The sequence below is a fragment of the Tursiops truncatus genome, chromosome 6, assembly GCF_011762595.2.
Source record: "Tursiops truncatus isolate mTurTru1 chromosome 6, mTurTru1.mat.Y, whole genome shotgun sequence".
Taxonomy (NCBI): Eukaryota; Metazoa; Chordata; class Mammalia; order Artiodactyla; family Delphinidae; genus Tursiops; species Tursiops truncatus.
The window spans coordinates 81,153,611-81,172,236 of NC_047039.1; the positions used below are offsets into that span (position 1 = coordinate 81,153,611).

General features: G+C 48.8%; 1 protein-coding gene across 1 annotated transcript; it reads left to right on the forward strand.

The window, feature by feature from the left end:
* The first annotated feature begins 12,331 nt into the window (after positions 1-12,331).
* ALDH1B1 (aldehyde dehydrogenase 1 family member B1) lies at positions 12,332-17,222 on the forward strand. The gene is given in 1 exon segment (XM_019948874.3): positions 12,332-17,222. A coding segment is annotated over 1 exon segment (1,554 nt). The 5' UTR covers positions 12,332-14,342; the 3' UTR covers positions 15,897-17,222.
* Positions 17,223-18,626: the final 1,404 nt, after the last annotated feature.

The following is an 18,626-nucleotide window of genomic DNA, read 5'->3' on the forward strand; positions in this document are numbered from 1 at the left end:
TTCAAGGTCAATGTTCTTTCGACTACACTTCACCACCGTGCCTTTCATGTGAAAAATATTCCAAGCCACGGGGTCTCATGTATATTCATAGAAAACAAAACTGGATAGAAACATCCAAAAATGGGAATAGTGGTTATCACTGGATGATTTTTATCCTTTTCACTCCAATATTTTCAGTTCAATCCATTTTTTTTTAACAATGAACATGAATTGTTTCTATAAACAGAAAAAAAAAACCAAAAAACATTAGAAGTTAAATCATTCTCATCTCCCCAAAGCCCAGCTTAGTTTAGAAGGAGAGCTCCCTGGAGATGAGCAGCTCTGTCCTCTAAACCTTAGTAGTTGTGTCCTGCAGTCCTTGCTATGGACTGAATTGTGTCCACCCAAAATGCATATGTTGAAGCCCTAACTCCCAGTAAGACTGTATTTGGAGATAGGGCCTATAAGGAGGTAATTAAGGTTAAATAAGATCATATGGGTTGGACCCTGATCCAATAGGATTAGTATCCTTATAAGAAGAGAGCTTTCTTTCTCTGCCCACCATGTGAGGACACAGCCAGGAAGTGGCTGTCTGGAGGCCAGGAAGAATGTTCTCACCAGAAACTAACTCTTGGCCTCTAGCCCCCAGAAACATGAGAAAATAAATTTCTGTTAATTTAGCCATTCAGTTTGTGGTATTTTGTTATGGCAGCCCAAGCAGAGTGAGACACCCCTTCAACAGCAGAGAGGAGTGGGCCTGGAGCAGGGGTTAGGGTACTCACGAGGCTCCCCAGGGGTGCTTGGGTGTTTGTGGAGGACACAGACTACCAGATCAACCCCCACCCCCAGGATTTCAAGTGGGCATGTCGGAGGATGAGCCCAAACAGATTCAGGTCCTAATCCCTGGAATCTGTATTATTTTAGATGGGAAAAGGGACTTTGTAGATGTGATTAAGTTAAAGATCTTAAAATAAGGAGATTATCTTGCATTATCCAGGTAGGCCCTAAATGCAATCAATCACAAGTATCCTTACAAAAGAGAAGCAGATAATATGCTGCTGACTTTGAAGATGGAGGAAGGGGCCGTGAGCCAAGGAATGCAAGAAAAGTCATTCTAGAAACTGAAAAAGGCAAGGAAGTGGATTCTCCCTTAGAGCCTGCCCTGTGCTCAGGAAGGAGTATGGCCCTGACACCTTGATTTTCTTTCTTTTTTTTGTTTTACACCTTGATTTTCGTCAATGAAACTGATTTCAGACTTCTGACTTCCAGAATCATAAGAGAGTAAATGTGCATTGTTTCAAACCACAAGTTTGTGGTAATTTGTTACAGCAGCAATAACAAACCAATACACAGTGTCATATCCATTTGGTACAACCAGGAATGTTTAGAGCAGGAAATAAATATCACCTCTGGTTCCAGAGCTGTAAGTGCTGGAGGTTTCAGGCTCACATATGCCTTTGTTGTTAAGGGGAGAAGGAACTTCCTCAAAGCCCCAGTTCCTCTGAGAGAGCAATGACTGACACTGATTTCCGGAATGTTCAAGTGAGTCTGGGTGAGTTGGACATCCTGGGTTAGAATCCACCACTCATTAGCTGGGTGACCTTGAGCAAATTATGCAACCTGATCTTTTCTTCTGATTCTGACTACACATTAGAATCACCCTGAGCATTTCAAACCATACCCGTGGCCAGTCCCTATCCTTAGAGACTCTGATTTAAGTGGTCTGGGGTGAGGCTTGGGCATCAGTGTTTTGTTTCGCTTTTAATGGATTGTTTTTGGCCGTGCCACATGGCTCGTGAGATCTTAGTTCCCCAACCAGAGATTGAACCCATGCCCTCAGCAGTGAAAGCACAGACTCCTAACCACTGGACCGCCAGGGAAGTCCCAGTGTCAGTGTTTCTGTAAGCCCCCTGGTGATTATAACATAGAGCCAGACTGAGCAACCCCTCTCTAAATCTCTTCCTCCTCCAAGATAGAAATCATAGTCAGGTACATGTCACATGGGTGTGAGGAGCCTGAAACGAGGTAATCCATGGTAAGTGTTCAGCACACAGTAAGCCCTCAGTAAATATTAATTATTATTATACTTCAATCTAGACAGGTGGATCATCTTTCATCATCATCATCTTTCAGTGTCCCCTACTCTATCCCTTTTCAAAATTTTCAGGATAAATAGAAAGGCCCAGTAGATCACTAACATGATGACATTTTCAGGTACACTTAAACCAAGCATTTCAAACTCCAGGGAGACACAGACGCGGTCTAATCAGAGGTCTCTCTGGCTTTGTGGGAATCCAGTGCCACACAGGGCAGTGTCACCTAGGTGAGTGTCTCACTCCCAGCATTGCCTTAAGGTTGCAAGAAGTGACCCATTTATAAATATTCTGGATGGAAAGGACCTGTCTGGCAAGCAGACCAGTAGTTTTAAAAAATCCTTCAGGTTTTAAGACCAAGAGCTTGATTTACAATGGACTCAAGGGCTGCCTCGAAGGGGTGCCTTCCAGTTTTCAAAAATAATTGCTTTTCTTCTTCTGTGCTCCTCAGAGCTCTTCAGGCAGAGGGAGAAACAGTTTCCTAACTGGAGAGAGCTTTGGGAATGGAACCCAGCGGCTACAAGCCCTGGGAGCAGGAATCAGGGAACAAGCAAGGGCAGACCCAGGTTTTGTGGGGCCTGAGGCCTATACGTTACAGGTGGGGTGAGGCGCTCTCTGCCACACCTGGGGCTCTGGGAAGCAGAACCGATGATGGTGATTATAAAGAGATAATGATTAAACAGGTTGGCAAACGTTGCTTGGTGAATAAACCACCTGCCCCAGTATAGCTGTTCCTTTGTCCCCGCTTGAGGTCTGAGATGGGCTGAGGTGGAAGGCAACCAGAGATTCCAGCTGGAAGATTGTTCTGCCCCCTAGTTACCCCTCTTTGTTTTGATTTTGCTTGAAAACAAGATTGAATTATCCTTTTTTCCCCTCTGGGTGTTACAAGTCAGGAAGCCTGTTAAATAAACATACCTATTAAAGGCACTGATCTGTCCCCAGCATGCAGTTAATTGCAGCTCCAAGGCCACAGATGTAGTGGCTTTCAGATGTGGAGGCTGCCTCTTGGTGCTACTCTACCCTGCCCTGGCCTGCTGCGGTCTTCTTGCCTGGCTCGGGGTAAGTCCCTGTCCCTCTCTGGGATCCAGTCTCCTGTCCCATATAATCAGGGTGACAATACTATGAATTCATAGTCAACCCATCACAGTGATGAACCCCTTTGGCGCAAGCCCTAAATGACAAGGCAGGGCTCATTTTCAGCTGAAAAGCACTAGTATTGCCGTATGGGTACTTTAATATAAAACGATCACCTACTACTTTGTAAGCAGCCGATGTCTAAGCCCCCAAGAGCCCACCTCCACTCTGACCTCCCAGCCCCTGCCCTGGGACCCCGCCCCACCCCAAACCTCCCCATGATTCAGCATCTAGAGGAATAATGCCTGGCCGAGTGAGGGGGACCCAAGGACTGGCCATAGAAAAATTACAGCCAGGCTCACGTACATTGTCAGTGCTGGATGTTCTGTTAGTTAACATTTGGAAGAGCATGCCTGGGCCCCTCCACGGACTCAAGCACTTCCCAGTCTTGATATTGTCTCTCTGAGGAGCCTCTCCCACCCTTTGCATCCCAGAGTGGGGCCCAGTTTGTGGAAGAACCTGAGTGCAGCTGGGAATGAAGCCACCTCCCAGCCAGGGACCCGTGATCTGTCTACCCACCCTCCTTTCTGGCAGGTCATCTGGTCCAAAAAGTTGGCCTTGAGAGGACAGAGCAGGCCAGCTGTCCTCCAACCCCATGGAGGACTCTCACCAGACCAGGTAGAGGCCACGTTCCCTGGTTCCTGCTCCTGAGTCACTTTATACTGCCCCTTCCTCATGAATATTCCCAGACCCCTCTACCCAGGGGCATAGGTGGGAAGGACCACAGAGCTACAGAGACCCTGGAACTGCCTCAGGGGTCACCAGGGTGTGGGGGTCAGCAAGCTACTCCTCTTTACCTGGCTTGACATTGGCCTTTTGTATAAAATTTCCCCTCAGTGTGTGGACCGTTAGGCCCAGAGGGCACATAGTGAGGCAGGCCTCTGGCCCCCCCAGCCACATGAGATGCCACTGCATCTCATGTCCTCTCTCCTCTGTGGTTCCATCGTCCTCATTGTGCAGACACATCACTCTGTTCTGGGGAAGGAATATTCCATGAACCATACATAATCCATATGAACAGGTGTACAATGGGAAACACCTTCCTTATTCCAATTTCACCAACCTGCAGCTAATGCCTTAATCAGCCTATCTGAAAAGGTTGTTTAAATACCACACCTGACACCAGGTGAACAGTAAATAAGACTGTGGCACTTGTGGGTTCTTATTATGGTTGCTGCGCCAACCCCCTCCTCCCCATGAATTGATTCCCTGAAGGACCTGGAGAAGCCCTTTTGCCTCTCTGGGCCTCAGTCTCCCCATCTGTACAACGGTGAGGTTGAAGCTCTAACAGCCCCCTTGTTCCCTGATCTGTCCCTGATTTTATAAGGCCAGGGGCAGGATTAGCCATCATGGGAATCCTCTCTGCTAGGGCCTGCTCCTCCTGGATGACACACTGAGGCAGATACATGGCAGGATCTTTAGAATCAGATTTGAAGAGGAGAGTCTCAACCTGGGTCAGTCACCTCCAGTAGCTTTTGGGGTGCTTAAGAGAGTGGCATTCAAATTCAAACTTCGCAATTCCAGATGTACTACTTACTAGTGAATCATTTTCTCCTCTCAGCCTCAGTGTCCTTAGCTGTCAAAGAAATTGATAACACTTGTCTTCACAGCAGAAGGGTCTGTAGACTCCTAGTTATCCCATGTCTTGTCTTTCACAGTCACAGAAATGGAAGCCCTCAAAATGACCACCCAAAATAAAAACTACTTTCCCAGCCTCCTTTGCAGCTAGTTGTACCATGTGACTAAGTTCTCGTCAGTGGGATGAAAGCATAAGTGTTTGGGGGCAGCTTTGGGGGCCCGTCCTTTAAGCAGCTGGCATGCATTCTTTGCCTTTTTGTCTTCGTCCCTCCCTCCATCCTGCCGCCTGAAATCTGGATGTGGTAGCTACCATTTTGAACGATGAAGACAATGCTTACTGCTAAGATTGACCAAATCATGAATTGGAAGGGGCAGATATCCTTGAGGATCATTTATCACCTTCCTAGACTGCTTACCTCTGGGCTTACTTTACTTATTTAGAGAAATCAACTCCCATTTTGCCACTGTTATTAGAGTTTCTGTCACTCAGAGCGAAACCTAATCCTCACTCACTGCCGTGGGATCTGATGAAATTAGAAGGTTCTCTCTAACCAAGGCACCCTCCTGCCTTAAACTCCTTCTGTGCCTTCTCAGGATAACATTGAAACTCCTTAGCATGACATTTAAGACCCTTCGTGATTTGTCCCCTCTAACCCCTCCAGCCTTGGCTCTCTCACTGCTCCCCACCCTGCGCATCATACTGCAGGCACCGGCCAGCAGGAGCTACTCACAGCTTCCTGACACCAAGCCACCACTCACCTCTGGCCTTTAGCACATGCAACTCTGTCTTCCAGAAATGCCGTCTCTCCCCTGGCCCTTTTCAGTTTTCAAGATTCAGCCCAAGTATCACCTCCTCCAGGAAGCCTCCCCAGACCTTCCCAGGCTTTGTTTTGCTCCGTTTCTTGTTTCTCTTTCCTCCACCGCGTGAGAGACGCACACCAGTTTCTGTGTCTGTCTGCCTCCCCAGTCTGTGGGTGGCCTGAGGATGCGGATGGTGTCTGGTTCATCTGTGCACTGCCAGGGCCTCTGTGACAGGGTTGTCAGTAACAGGAGCTGAGTGAGGGAGGGATAATGGGTGGCAGATGCTTGCCAATGTGGAAACTGCTGGGCCTGGTGAGGGCTGTGCTGAGGGAATAGTCTTTGAAGCAGAGAGAACTGACTCGAGACAGAGGTGAAAGTCAAGGGCATCCTGAGCAGCTGTTCATCCCTGCTGCCCTACTCTGGTCACCTAGGAGCTGGATACTGCTGGATCCAAGATACCCTGGTGCATTCGTTGGCAGATCTGCACTATGTATCGTTAACGGTGGGGCAGCATTTCAGGATCACTCAATCAGAAAGTGTGTGAAGATACACTTGGCCCCTGCCAACTCTTTGCACTTCAACCGTTGCCTCATTATGGCCCAGAACCAGCAAAGATAACAGGAAGGGAAAGTCAGTTGAATGGGTTTCATAAGTAACATGCATTTGGAGTCCAAAGTTTGTGGTCCAAGGACTCTGCTAACAATGAACATTATTTAGCAGCTTTACTAGAACTTTCTGGGGCCCTGATCACCTAATGGCCCTTTCGTTCATCTCATATCCCCTCCTTTTATAGTGGAGAAGACCAAGGCCAAGAGAGAGGAAGTTGCCCAAGGTCACAGGGAGAGGCTGGTGAAGGGACCAGGAGCCAGGCTCTCACTCCAACCCTCATGCCCTTTGCACAACCCTTGCCCGTTCTGTGATTGCTGTCCAATAATTAACTGTGGATTTAGAAAGACATGGACTCCTTGGAGCCATTCATGAGGGTCATGAAGGGACAGATCCATTATACAGAGTCTTTGAACCAGGAAGATACATCCTATTGATGTGGTAACATAATCTTTTCTTATTTTTTTAAAACTTTTACTATGAACAAATTTAAATATACACAAAAATAGAGAAAGAGAGAGAGAGAGAGAGAGGGAGAGAGAGAGAGAGAAAGAGAGAGTATAATGAATCCTCTGTGCCCATCAGCAGCCAGCTTAATAATTATCAGCGCCTGCTGTTCTTGGTAATATAACTTGGTAACATAACTTTTCCCCAGGAAACTAGAGGAGATACGTGCTCCAACCAGTATGATCTTTTCAAATTGCACACGGGATCGGGATCGTGTTAACTGACCTCCTTCTTCCTCAAAAGTCTAATAGGATTCTCTGCTGTCAAAAAGAAGACAGAGCAGGGCTCCCACCCTGCCCTAGACAGCCTATCTCTTGACTTCTTTTAAGTGAGGGAAAGATACACTTCCCTTTTCTTTAAGCCACTTTTATTTTGGGTTTCCTCTTACGTCAGTAGTTCACAAGTGTAGCTACATATTAGAATCAACAGAGGAACTTCAAAACAAAAAATGAAACAACAATAAAAACCAGACAACGCAGTACAACACTGAGGGAATTCCAGTTCAGTTGGTCTGGAGTGTTTCTCAGGCATCAGTGTTTTAAAAAGCTTTCCAGGTGATGCTAACACACAGACACAGTTGAGAACCTCTGTTTAATCATATGTGCCTGAACTGATTCTGGTACATGGCTCAGCTGAAAGGTCATCTTCTCCCAAGAAGTCCCAGGAGAAGGAAATCTGGACTCCCTCTTTGTGCTTCTACAGAGCTGGGTGCTAATCTCTATTAGAGGTATATGGCAGTTTATTTTTATTTTATTTTTATAAATTTGTTTATTTTATTTATTTATTTTTGGCTGTGTTGGGTCTTTGTTGCTGCGCGCAGGCTTTCTTTAGTTGCGGTGAGCAGGGGCTCCTCTTTGTTGTGGTGCGCGGGCTTATTGCGGTGGCTTCTCTTGTTGCAGAGCACAGGCTCTAGAGCGCAGGCTCAGTAGTTGTGGTGCACGGGCTAAGCTGCTCCGCAGCATGTGGGATCTTCCCAGACCAGGGCTCGAACCCAGGTCCCCTGCACTGGCAGGCAGATTCTTAACCACTGCACCACCAGGGAAGCCCTATATGGCAGTTCAGTACATTCATTTTGTTTGGGTCAGTCTCCCTGCTGTCTCCAGGTGGTACCATGTGTGCCTGGGCCAGGGGTCAGAGTTCTTAACTGGGCCTCCAAAATTCTGCATGGCCCACGCCTCCAGCCTCTTCCAGAACCATTCACCCCTTTGCGCTTCCCACTTCTGCCCACTTGTCTTTTCCCAGTTCTTTGAATGCATCTTGACCCCTCCCACCTCCAGGCCTGGGCACACGCCTGTCCCTATTACCTGCAGTTTAACCTGCCTCTTCATTCAGTTGGGCCCTCCTTGTCTTTCAGATCTCATCCTCTATCCTTGCTACTCAGAGCTGGGCTTGGTACTAGCAGCACTGGCATCACTGGGCAACTTAGACACGCAGAACAGAAGGCATTTATAGTTACCAAGGTTTAACAAGGTCTCCCAAATATGTAGAATGCAGCTATGATGGGTAGTTCTGACTCAAAAATATGATTGGGGTGAAGGCAGGAGAAGGGGGTGCTGTTTTTAGAAGAAAGGAATGTTGGGCAGACAAAAGAAATGATGTCCACCATAATGATGGAGTGTCTACACAACAGAACACTGTCGACCACCTGGCCTGCTCCAGCTAGGCCAGAGGCCGTAATCCCAAATGCCTACAAGGCCTATAGATTGAGTGAATCAATGTATTAGTTTCCATTTGTTAGCTGTACCAAATTATCACAAATTTAGTAGCTTAGAACAACACAAACTTTATCTTGCAGTTCTGGGGGCTCAGAAGTCTGAAATGAGTGTCACTGGGCAAAATTAAGGTGTTGGCAGAGACCCATGTTCCTTCTGGAGACACTAGGGGAGAATTGTTCCCTTGCCTTTCCCAGCCACTTGCATTCTTTGGCTTGTGGCTGCATCACTCTAACCTCTGCTTCCATCATCGTATCTTCTCTGATGTTGACATTCCCGTCTCCCTTTGATGAGGACCCTTGTGATTACATTGGACCCACCCATATGATCCAGGATCATCTCCCTACTTCAGGATCCTTAACTGCAGACATCCATGTGCTGCCACAACGTCTGTTTCCATCCCAGTGTTATTTGTGTGTTTGTGTGAGAGTCTCGATTCTAGTCGGAACTCAGACACTCATTCTCCTGTGTGACATTGGGCAAGTCCCTCTCCCTTTCTGGATTTCAGTTTCCTCAACCATGAACTGAGGTGTAGAGGGAGGGAACGAACAAGGAAGCCAGGCAGGTGGGAGGGAAACAGTTTGTGGTAAAGACTCAGGGCTTCTTTGGTTTGACAGCATTCAGACTTAGTTCATGTTCACAGACTGTAAATTTAGCCGAGTGTAGAGGTTCACGTAGGAGAAAAAGAGCAGGGGAGGTATATTTTGGGTTGCTTTTACATGCATCTTTATTTTTATTTTTTATTTTTTTTTTTCATCTTTATTTTTAAACTTCCATTTCTTGCACCTCCCTTGGTGTCTTGACCCCGTCTTCCATCTTCTGTTCAAATGCAGAGAATGGAGGCACCTGCTATGTTCATTGTAGAATCAATGCCCAGGGAAGCTGGCATGTCTTTTTGTTTGGAATCTGTCTGATCCATTCATTATCTCAGAGCCTGGAATCTTCTCCAGCAACTTCCTAGACATCCAAGGCTTCAAAACCCTGAAAGAGAGATATAGCTTCTCTTTCCCCACCAGGCCAGTGTAAACACATCCCTGGGTGACATTCTTTGCTGACAATGACCTGACTATGGCTTGTGTTATCTCATTATTCCCCTTCAATCCTTTCAGTCCAAACACTCACAGTGGCTCCAGGCCCAACTTGCATTCTAGAGGCCTGGATCATTTTTTGCCAATTAAAAAGATGAATCTAAAACATTCCTTCTGCAGAAATAATCTGTGCCTTTTACCCTGAGCCATTGCACATTCATCCATCTCTCTAAACCATAAATGTCAAGCACTGTGGAAGGTTTTAAGTTTTAAAATTTTTGGATGCTTTTACAAATGCCTTGCAACAGGACTACCTTCTGGTGCCAGCCACAGCTTATGAAGTGTCAAGGGTGGGTCTTCTGGATGGACTCTAGATACAGACAAAGCATTCACTTGATAAGTCCCTTTCTTAAAACCACCCATGATGGAGTCATAGAATCCCAAAGACCACTTAGGCTGCTGTTTCCCAAATATAGTTGTGCATCAGAAGCATATGGGGAACTTAAAAAATTCCTGGATCACAGCCAACATCTAATAATTTAGAATCTCTGAAGGTAAGCCCAGGGAGATTATAAAGTTTTGCTTTTTTTTTTAATGCTCCCCAGGCAATCCTGATGCACAGTTACATTTGGGAACCACTGGTCTAGTTCAGTCCTTATCTGGTATTCTCCTCTATAGGATTTTGCCAAGTGGTTTTATATCCCTCCTTGTACTCCTCCAGTGATGGGGGACTGACTGCCTTTCAAGGCAGCCCCTCCCACCCATCCTTAGCCAGCTCTGCTTTGTCATGAAGTTCTTCCTCTGACCCCGTTAACTTCCTCTCATGGGTCTGGCTCTGTCTTCTAGGGCCCCACAGACTACGTCTGTTTTTACCCTTTGGAGATTTGGAGGGTGAAATCCTGTCCCTTGAGCTCTGAGGGATGGATATGCCCAGTTCCTTCAGCTGCTTCTCACAGGACGCAGCCTCTCCCAAGGGGGTCACTTCTTGTTTGCTGCTGGCCTCTCACACCTGCCACAGCTTTCCAAGTGGTCTGACCATATGAAGACTGACTGATACTTGCTTTGTCATAGACTCACTGCCTCTTATCAATGAGGCCTGTTAATAGTTGACCAAATAATCCTTAAGTTAATCTACCAAGGAGTGCCATGCTAAGTGCCCAAGGGGTGCTAGGCTGGCCATGTGCTGTGTGGGCCACATGGTTGCTGGGAAAACATGAACATAGATGTGGCAAGACACAAGATGTAGTGCTTTTAGTGAAGAACTAAATTTCGCCTCAAGGACTGTGAACATCCTAAGGATGACATGGTAACAAAAGATTGCATAGAGATGTAGCTTAAGGAAAGAATCATGTGAATTAGTCAGGTTCAACAGGAAAATGTGAATACTCTAAATATGTGGAGAGGTAAAGAGTTAATACAGACATTGGGTGCTGACAGAATTGCTGGAAGGGCCAGAGGGAGGGAGAATCAGGGAGGACTCGACCTTCAGGACTGATGCCCAGAACGAGATGGATGTGGCCCACCAGCGTTGTTACTATCTGAGGCCACCTCTGGAGCTATTTAGCTCAAGACACACCCCTGCAGCCATGATTCAAAGAGCAAGGGAACAGGTAGCTGGAGTCAAGGAGCTGCAGTTGCAGTGGCCACCCCACACCCAGGAAGCTGGAGAAGGATGCAGAAAATCCTCATGTTTCTGCCATCATGCTAGTGATGACCCAAGGGGGCAGGACAATACCCTCCACCTTCCACATGTGACAGGGGTACTGCTAATCGGTACCACTGAGTTCACATCCAGAACTCTAGCTGCAAACAAGGCTGCAAAACAGCTTGTAGCTTCCCAACGTCTCCAACCAGAAGGAGGGTGCAGTGTAAGCGAAGTGACTGAGAGATGCAGGTTCTGGATTTAGCTTCCTTTATGGCAACAACAAGGTGGAGACAATCTAAATGTCCATCAACAATCCACCCTACCATGGAATTTTACACCACCCCGGAGAGGAGGATGTTGTCTTTTAATTAGTGACATGAGAAAATGTTCATAATAAATTGCTGTTAAAAAAAAAAAAGGTAGCAAAATAGAGGTTACCATATGATTTCATTTTTATTAAAAGAATTTTTGAAAAATGCAGAGGAAAAAATACCAGCAAGGTGAATGGCAACTTTGGGGTGAAAGGATTGAAAGTAATATGTTTTCTTCTTTTATCCTTTTCTGTGTTTTCCAAGCTTTGTACATTGCACATATACTCTTTATGTCCTTTAAAAAAAATGCAGCTTTTAAAAACACATATAAAATCAACTGGGAAAAAGAGCAGAGAGAGTGGAAGACAGTCAAATTAGTGAAACAAGGAAAAAGCAGAGAGAGAGGGGAGACCCAGAAGGGGTTAAGGAGAAGTTCAAGTGATGGTAACCTAACAAGGCGCCTCGTGTTGCGAGAAAGGAAGAATACAATTGGGGTCCAGTCTCCGATTGCTGTGTGACCTGTGAACTCCTACCCATTCGGGCCTTAGGACTCCAGCTCTGAGCGGCGATGCGAGAGGAGAGCGCTGGCGTGTTGCGGGATACCCCGCGGGGTACGGGGCGCTGGGACGTGGGAAAGGTGGGGCGCTCCCCACCCCCAGTCCCATCACCCCAGTCCCAGCAGCCCCAACACGCCTGCGCCCGGAGGGAGGAGCTGCCTTAGCAGCGGGGCTGGAAGTCGGCGGCGCGCCAGGCGCAGGCGGAGCCTCATTGGTGGCTGAGCCCCGCCACTGCGCGGAGGCGGGGCCTGCGGCAAGCGCCCAGCTAGAGGCCAGGCTAGACCTGTGAGAATCCGAACCTGCACCGGAGCGCGAGCGCCAACCTGCTGCAGGTAACTGGCGCCCTTCCCACTAGGCCCCCCGGGCAGGCCGCAGCTCCCCTTCCTGCAGTGGAGGCTTCCTCTCTGGGTCTCGGCTTCTCCACGTGGTGGCCGGCCTTTCTGCCCCGGAGGCGTGCACTGTAGGAACCTCTTCACGCTTCCCACCCCTCCTTACGCACCCGGGTATCGGGGTGGCGCCTTATCGCCCCGTGGACTCACACCCTCGAAATCTTCCCGGGTTAGCTCGGCCTCATCGCTCCCGCCCACCGGGCCTACTGGGCCCCTGACTGGTAGCTGAGAGGCCAGGACACGCACTCTCTCCCCGCAGAAAGGGTGAGGTGGGAGCCACCCGGTCCTCGATGACCCAGAAGGTCCGGTCCTTGGCACATTGGGCGCTAATAGTGGGAACTGTAAGAAATTGTCCGTAGTACGGAAGAAACACAAAGCTAGGGCTGTGGGAATCCAGCCTGAGGCTCCTATTCTTAATTGCTGGGTGTCCTCAGTGAGTCCCAGAACCTCTCTGATCCCCAGCTTTCTTCCACAATGAGGGTCATCAGGGCTGCTGGAAGCCTCGGTGAGTTAACTACTGAGAAGGTGGCCTAGAAACTGCAAAGCATGGTGTGCTTTGAGCAGTCCTCTTCCCATATGCAGCTGGAGGCCCAATGCACACCCCACGTAGGCCTCTAGAGTAGAAACAGCCTTGGCTGGGCGTGAAAGCAGGCTTGCCATTCTTGGTCTGTGACCACCCCTCCTGCCATTTGAACCCTTGCACCACCACCCCATGGATTAGTGACCCCGCATCCCCCTTATCCTGACCTCCCCTGGGACCCCTCCTTCCTCAGACCCAGGCCTGTTGGACCCAAGGCTGCTTCTGTCCCAGCATGGGGCAGAGTCCTGAGCAGAGTGGACCTGTGTGCACCCCTGACAGTTCTGCTGGCTCAGCTTCTTCCCAAGGGATGGCTTCCTGGGCAGCACTGATTTGCGTGGGGCCAGGGACCTGGGTGGAGTCTTGTTTTCCTGGATGAGTTCTCTGCTCCTTTCCCTCCCCAGTGGCAGAGGGTGTGTGTGCTGGGGTAGGGCAGGTGCAATTCCTTTTGGGGGCTGGTGGGGTAAGGCTCAAGAAAGACAGCAGGAGTGGAGGGATTGATGTCCTAGCTGGAGAGTAACTGCTTTAATGAATCTAGGAAATGTATATACCATTTAAATTACATTGAATACATTATATAGACTGTTTAAATGTTATAGTTGTTTTAATAAAGTCTACACTGTTTTCAGAGTTGTAGGCAAGAGTAAACAGAGCCTTCTTTCCAGCTGCCGGACTCACTGCACTCCTGGGAAAGCTGAAGCCAGTCCCCCGGGGGGACTGGGCTGGGCTGGTTTCTGAGGGTGCCGCCAGCTCCGATGACCTGGGTGGGCGTGCCAGGCTTTTCATACGCACGACCCCATTCAGCATTCAACAACTCTGGCTCTGAGTCCCTTGGGGTTTTACTCTACCCGTAGGTCAGTTAAACAGCCTTAGTAAACAGCCTTTGTGGATACTTTGATGTTTCCTCTGTCTGTCATTTAATAACTACCCACTGAGCAGCTACTCTGTAGCCAACGTAATTCTAGGTATCAGGGACATAGCAATGAATGAAACAGGAAAAAAAGTCCCTGCCCTCATGGAGCCCATTTTGTTGGGGAGAGGCAGACAATAAACATAGAAGCATGTACATATACTATTTGGTATGTCAGATGGGGGAAGATAGAGCACAGTATGGGGGAGAGAGAGTCCTGGGGCTGAGGAAAGTTGCAGTTTTATAAAGGGTGCTCAGGGAAGGCCTTACTAAGAAGGTGACATTTGAACGAAGACCCAGAAGAGGTGAAGGAGTGAGCAAGAGGCTAGATCGGACATGACAGAATTGAACCAGAGAGTTCTTCAGGGCTTCTGTAGCCCTTGTGATCCGTGTTTTCAGAGGTGACACCCCTTTATGCTAGAATCTTGGAACATCTGAGCTGATGGGCCTTTGGGGGACCCCTGCTTCCCTCTCCGTGTTCACCCTGGCTCCTGTCCCCCTCCAGAGTACTCAGCATGCTGCGCTTCCTGGTGCCCCGGCTCTTTTGCCTGCGCCGTCTGGCCACCCCGTACTCCTCAGCAGCAGCCCTCCCCAGCCCCATCCTGAACCCTGACATCCGCTACAACCAGCTGTTCATCAGCAATGAGTGGCAAGATGCGGTCAGCAAGAAGACCTTCCCAACAGTCAACCCTGCCACGGGGGAGGTCATCGGCCATGTGGCTGAGGGGGACCGGGCTGACGTGGATCGGGCGGTGAAAGCAGCCCGGGAGGCCTTCCAGCTGGGGTCTCCATGGCGCCGGATGGATGCCTCAGAGCGGGGCCGGCTGCTGAACCGCCTGGCTGACCTAGTGGAGCGGGATCGTGTCTACTTGGCCTCACTGGAGACCCTGGACAATGGGAAGCCTTTCCAGGAGTCTTATTTCTTGGACCTGGATGAGGTCATCAAGGTATACCGGTACTTTGCTGGCTGGGCTGACAAGTGGCATGGCAAGACCATCCCCATGGATGGCGAGCATTTCTGCTTCACCCTGCACGAGCCTATTGGCGTCTGTGGCCAGATAATCCCGTGGAACTTCCCCTTGGTCATGCAGGGCTGGAAGCTGGCCCCGGCACTTGCCACGGGCAACACTGTGGTCATGAAGGTGGCAGAGCAGACCCCCCTTTCTGCCCTGTACTTGGCCTCCCTCGTCAAAGAGGCGGGCTTTCCCCCTGGGGTGGTAAACATCGTCACAGGCTATGGCCCAACAGCAGGAGCGGCCATTGCCCATCACATGGATATCGACAAAGTTGCCTTCACTGGCTCCACCGAGGTGGGCCACCTGATCCAGAAGGCGGCCGGCGAGTCCAACCTCAAGAGAGTCACCCTGGAGCTGGGTGGGAAGAGCCCGAGCATTGTGTTGGCCGATGCCGACATGGACCACGCCGTGGAGCAGTGCCACGAAGCCCTGTTCTTCAACATGGGCCAGTGCTGCTGTGCCGGTTCCCGGACCTTCGTTGAAGAATCCATCTATGATGAGTTTCTCGAGAGAACTGTGGAAAAAGCTAAGCAGAGGAAAGTTGGGAACCCCTTTGAGCTGGACACCCAGCAGGGGCCCCAAGTGGACAAGGAACAGTTTGAACGAATCCTGGGCTACATCCAGCTTGGCTAGAAGGAGGGGGCAAAACTTCTGTGCGGTGGGGAGCGTCTTGGAGAGCGAGGCTTCTTCATCAAGCCCACGGTCTTTGGTGGTGTGCAGGATGACATGAGGATTGCCAAGGAAGAGATCTTCGGGCCTGTGCAGCCTCTGTTCAAGTTCAGGAAGGTGGAGGAGGTGGTGGAGAGGGCCAACAGCACCAGGTACGGCTTGGCTGCTGCTGTGTTCACCCGGGACCTGGACAAAGCCATGTACTTCACACAGGCGCTCCAAGCTGGGACGGTGTGGGTAAACACCTACAACGTTGTCACCTGCCACACGCCATTTGGAGGCTTTAAGGAATCTGGCAATGGGAGGGAGCTGGGGGAGGATGGGCTTAAGGCCTACACAGAGGTGAAGACAGTCACCATCAAGGTTCCTCAGAAGAACTCGTAAGAACAGCTGCCAGGGAGCGCCAACTCTAGTCCCAGGATGCCAAAACCACCTACCAGTGGTTGCCAAACAGTTTTTTAGCCACGGACCCCCTTTATTTGTTCCAGATGAATACTTAGAGGAACCTCAACAAATCAAGCAATTAAAATGAGAGCTGCTCTAGTTAAAGCAGGGATGGGGGCTGGGCTCAGAGCCCTGTCCACCTGCACTCCAGCCCCCTTGGTGGCCCTGTGTTACTTCCATGAAACCTTAGGAGTCTCGGAAAGACAGAGTAAGAAACACTGATCCAGACCATGGCTCTCAGTTCTTCTTACTGATCCAAGGACTTCCCGGTGGATTAACTGATGTCTTAGTGGGTAGACTCATCTCAGACATGGGATTGGAAGGCATTAGGAGTTTTAAGCTAGACCCCATAACCTTGGCCCCCTTCTTCAGTGACGTACCCTAAAAATCAAGGCTGCTTTTCTTTTTCTAAGTACCAGTTGCTGACTCGTTTGCTTGCTTGCATTGCTTCATTTTGCTACTGATTGTCCTTAATTTGAGGGAAGGGGTAGACAGAAAATGCATTTATATAACCATTCACTTAAAATAAGCACAAACAGGGGCTTCCCTGGTGCCGCTGTGGTTGAGAGTCTGCCTGCCGATGCAGGGGACACGGGTTCGAGCCCTGGTCTGGGAAGATCCCACATGCTGCGGAGCAACTTAGCCCATGCACCACAACTACTGAGCCTGCGCGTCTGGAGCCTGTGCTCCGCAACAAGAGAGGCCGCAATAGTGAGAGGCCTGTGCACTGCGATGAAGAGTGGCCCCAGCTTGCCGCAACTAGAGAAAGCCCTCGCACAGAAACGAAGACCCAACACAGCCATAAATAAATAAATTAATAAAAAATAAATAAAATAAGCTCAAATAGCTCTAATGTCCATCAACTAATGAGTGGATAAACAAAATGTTTCTATGGAATATTTCTTATACTGTTCAGCCTTAAAAAGGAAAGAAGTACTGACACATGCTACAACGTGGGTGAACCTTGAAAGCATTATGCTAAGTGAAAGAAACCAGACGTACCAGGCCACATATTGTATGATTCCATTTATATGAAATATCCAGAGTCCATAGAGACAGAAAGTATACTAGTGGTTGCCAGGGGCTGGGGGAGGAGGGAATGGGGAATAGCTGCTAATGGCTATAGGATTTCTTTTGGGGAGGTTTTGAAATGTTCTGGAGTTAGTGTTGATGGTTGTACAACTTTGTGAATATACCAAAACGCGCTGAATTACATACTTTAAAAGGGTGAATTTTATATGTGAATTAATTTCAGTTAAAAATTAAACTCACACATTCTGTTTGCAAATCAATTTTGTATCAATATTCTTTTGCTGCTGAACATTTTACAGAGTCTTGGGGATGGAAGGGACCCCGATAGTCAGAAGTCCCCTCCATAATATTTCTAGTTTTGATTTTGTTTTCTCACACCTGAGTGACAATGTGCAACTTTAAGACCCACAGAGAAAAGTGCTGGGTCCTGCCTAAAACCAGTTTATTTCAGCTCTCATTTCAAGGCTTCTGCTGGCATTGTCCCTCCAACCCTCACCAATACACACCAGCCCTCAAGCCAAGCTCAGCGTCAGGGCCATCCTGACACGCTAGGGTTTGGGGAATTTCAAACCTGAGAGTTCAGTTTGTTTGTTGTTAGTCTCACAACTCCATTCCGCAGCTGATGGGAGTGAGACCAGGTCAGCCAGACCCCGATTCAGAAGCAGAATGCTGATCCTCTCTCTCCTTGTCTTCCATCTTTCTAGACCGTGCTGCTCATGGCTCACCATACTTTGAGGTCCACTCAGCCTTGTGAATGCACCCGCCCACCCCGTCATCTCTTTAACACCCCATTATCTCACCTAGGCATTGAAACGATTTTGTTTAGTATCTTACCTTGGAGTTGGCCTGAAACTGCTTCCTGAGGACTCAGGGTCTGTTTGGTCCCTTCATCTCGCCTTCCTAGGATCTCCTTTCTACACCATTTGTCTAAGGCTGGGGTGACCCTGACTGCCCCGCAAAGTGCACATTTTACCTAGTTTTCTTGGAGGCTATTGGCACTTTCCAACATCTCAATGTTTTAACAAATTCATTCCTCATTTGCTTCTCAATACTTCTAAACCGGACTTCCCTGGTGGTGCGGCGGTTAAGAATCCGCCTGCCCGTGCAAGGGACATGGGTTCAAGCCCTGGTCCGGGAAGATCCCACATGCCGCGGAGCAACAAAGCCCGTGCGCCACAGCTACTGAGCCTACGCTCTAGAGCCCACGAGCCACAACTGCTGAGCCCGTGTGCCACAACTACTGAGCCTGTGCTCTAGGGCCTGCGTGCTGCATCTACTGAGCCCGCGAGCCACAACTACTGAGCCCTTGTGCCACAACTGCTGAAGTCTGCATGCCTAGAGCCTGTGCTCCACAACAAGAGAAGCCACCGCAATGAGAAGCCTGTGCACCACAATGAAGAGTAGCCCCTGCTCGCCACAACTAGAGAAAGCCCGTGCACAGTAACCAAGACCCAACACAGCCAAAAGTAAATAAGTAAATTAAAAAAAAAATTTCTAAACCAAAGAGGAGTTTTGTAGAGGGTGTCCCAGTATGGGGTGGGACTGGAAAAGGATAATCTTCTAGGTGCCTCATTTCAGTCCCTAAGATTCTGAGACTGAGGAGTCAAATAGGTCAGATTCCCAATCAGCTCAGCCCCC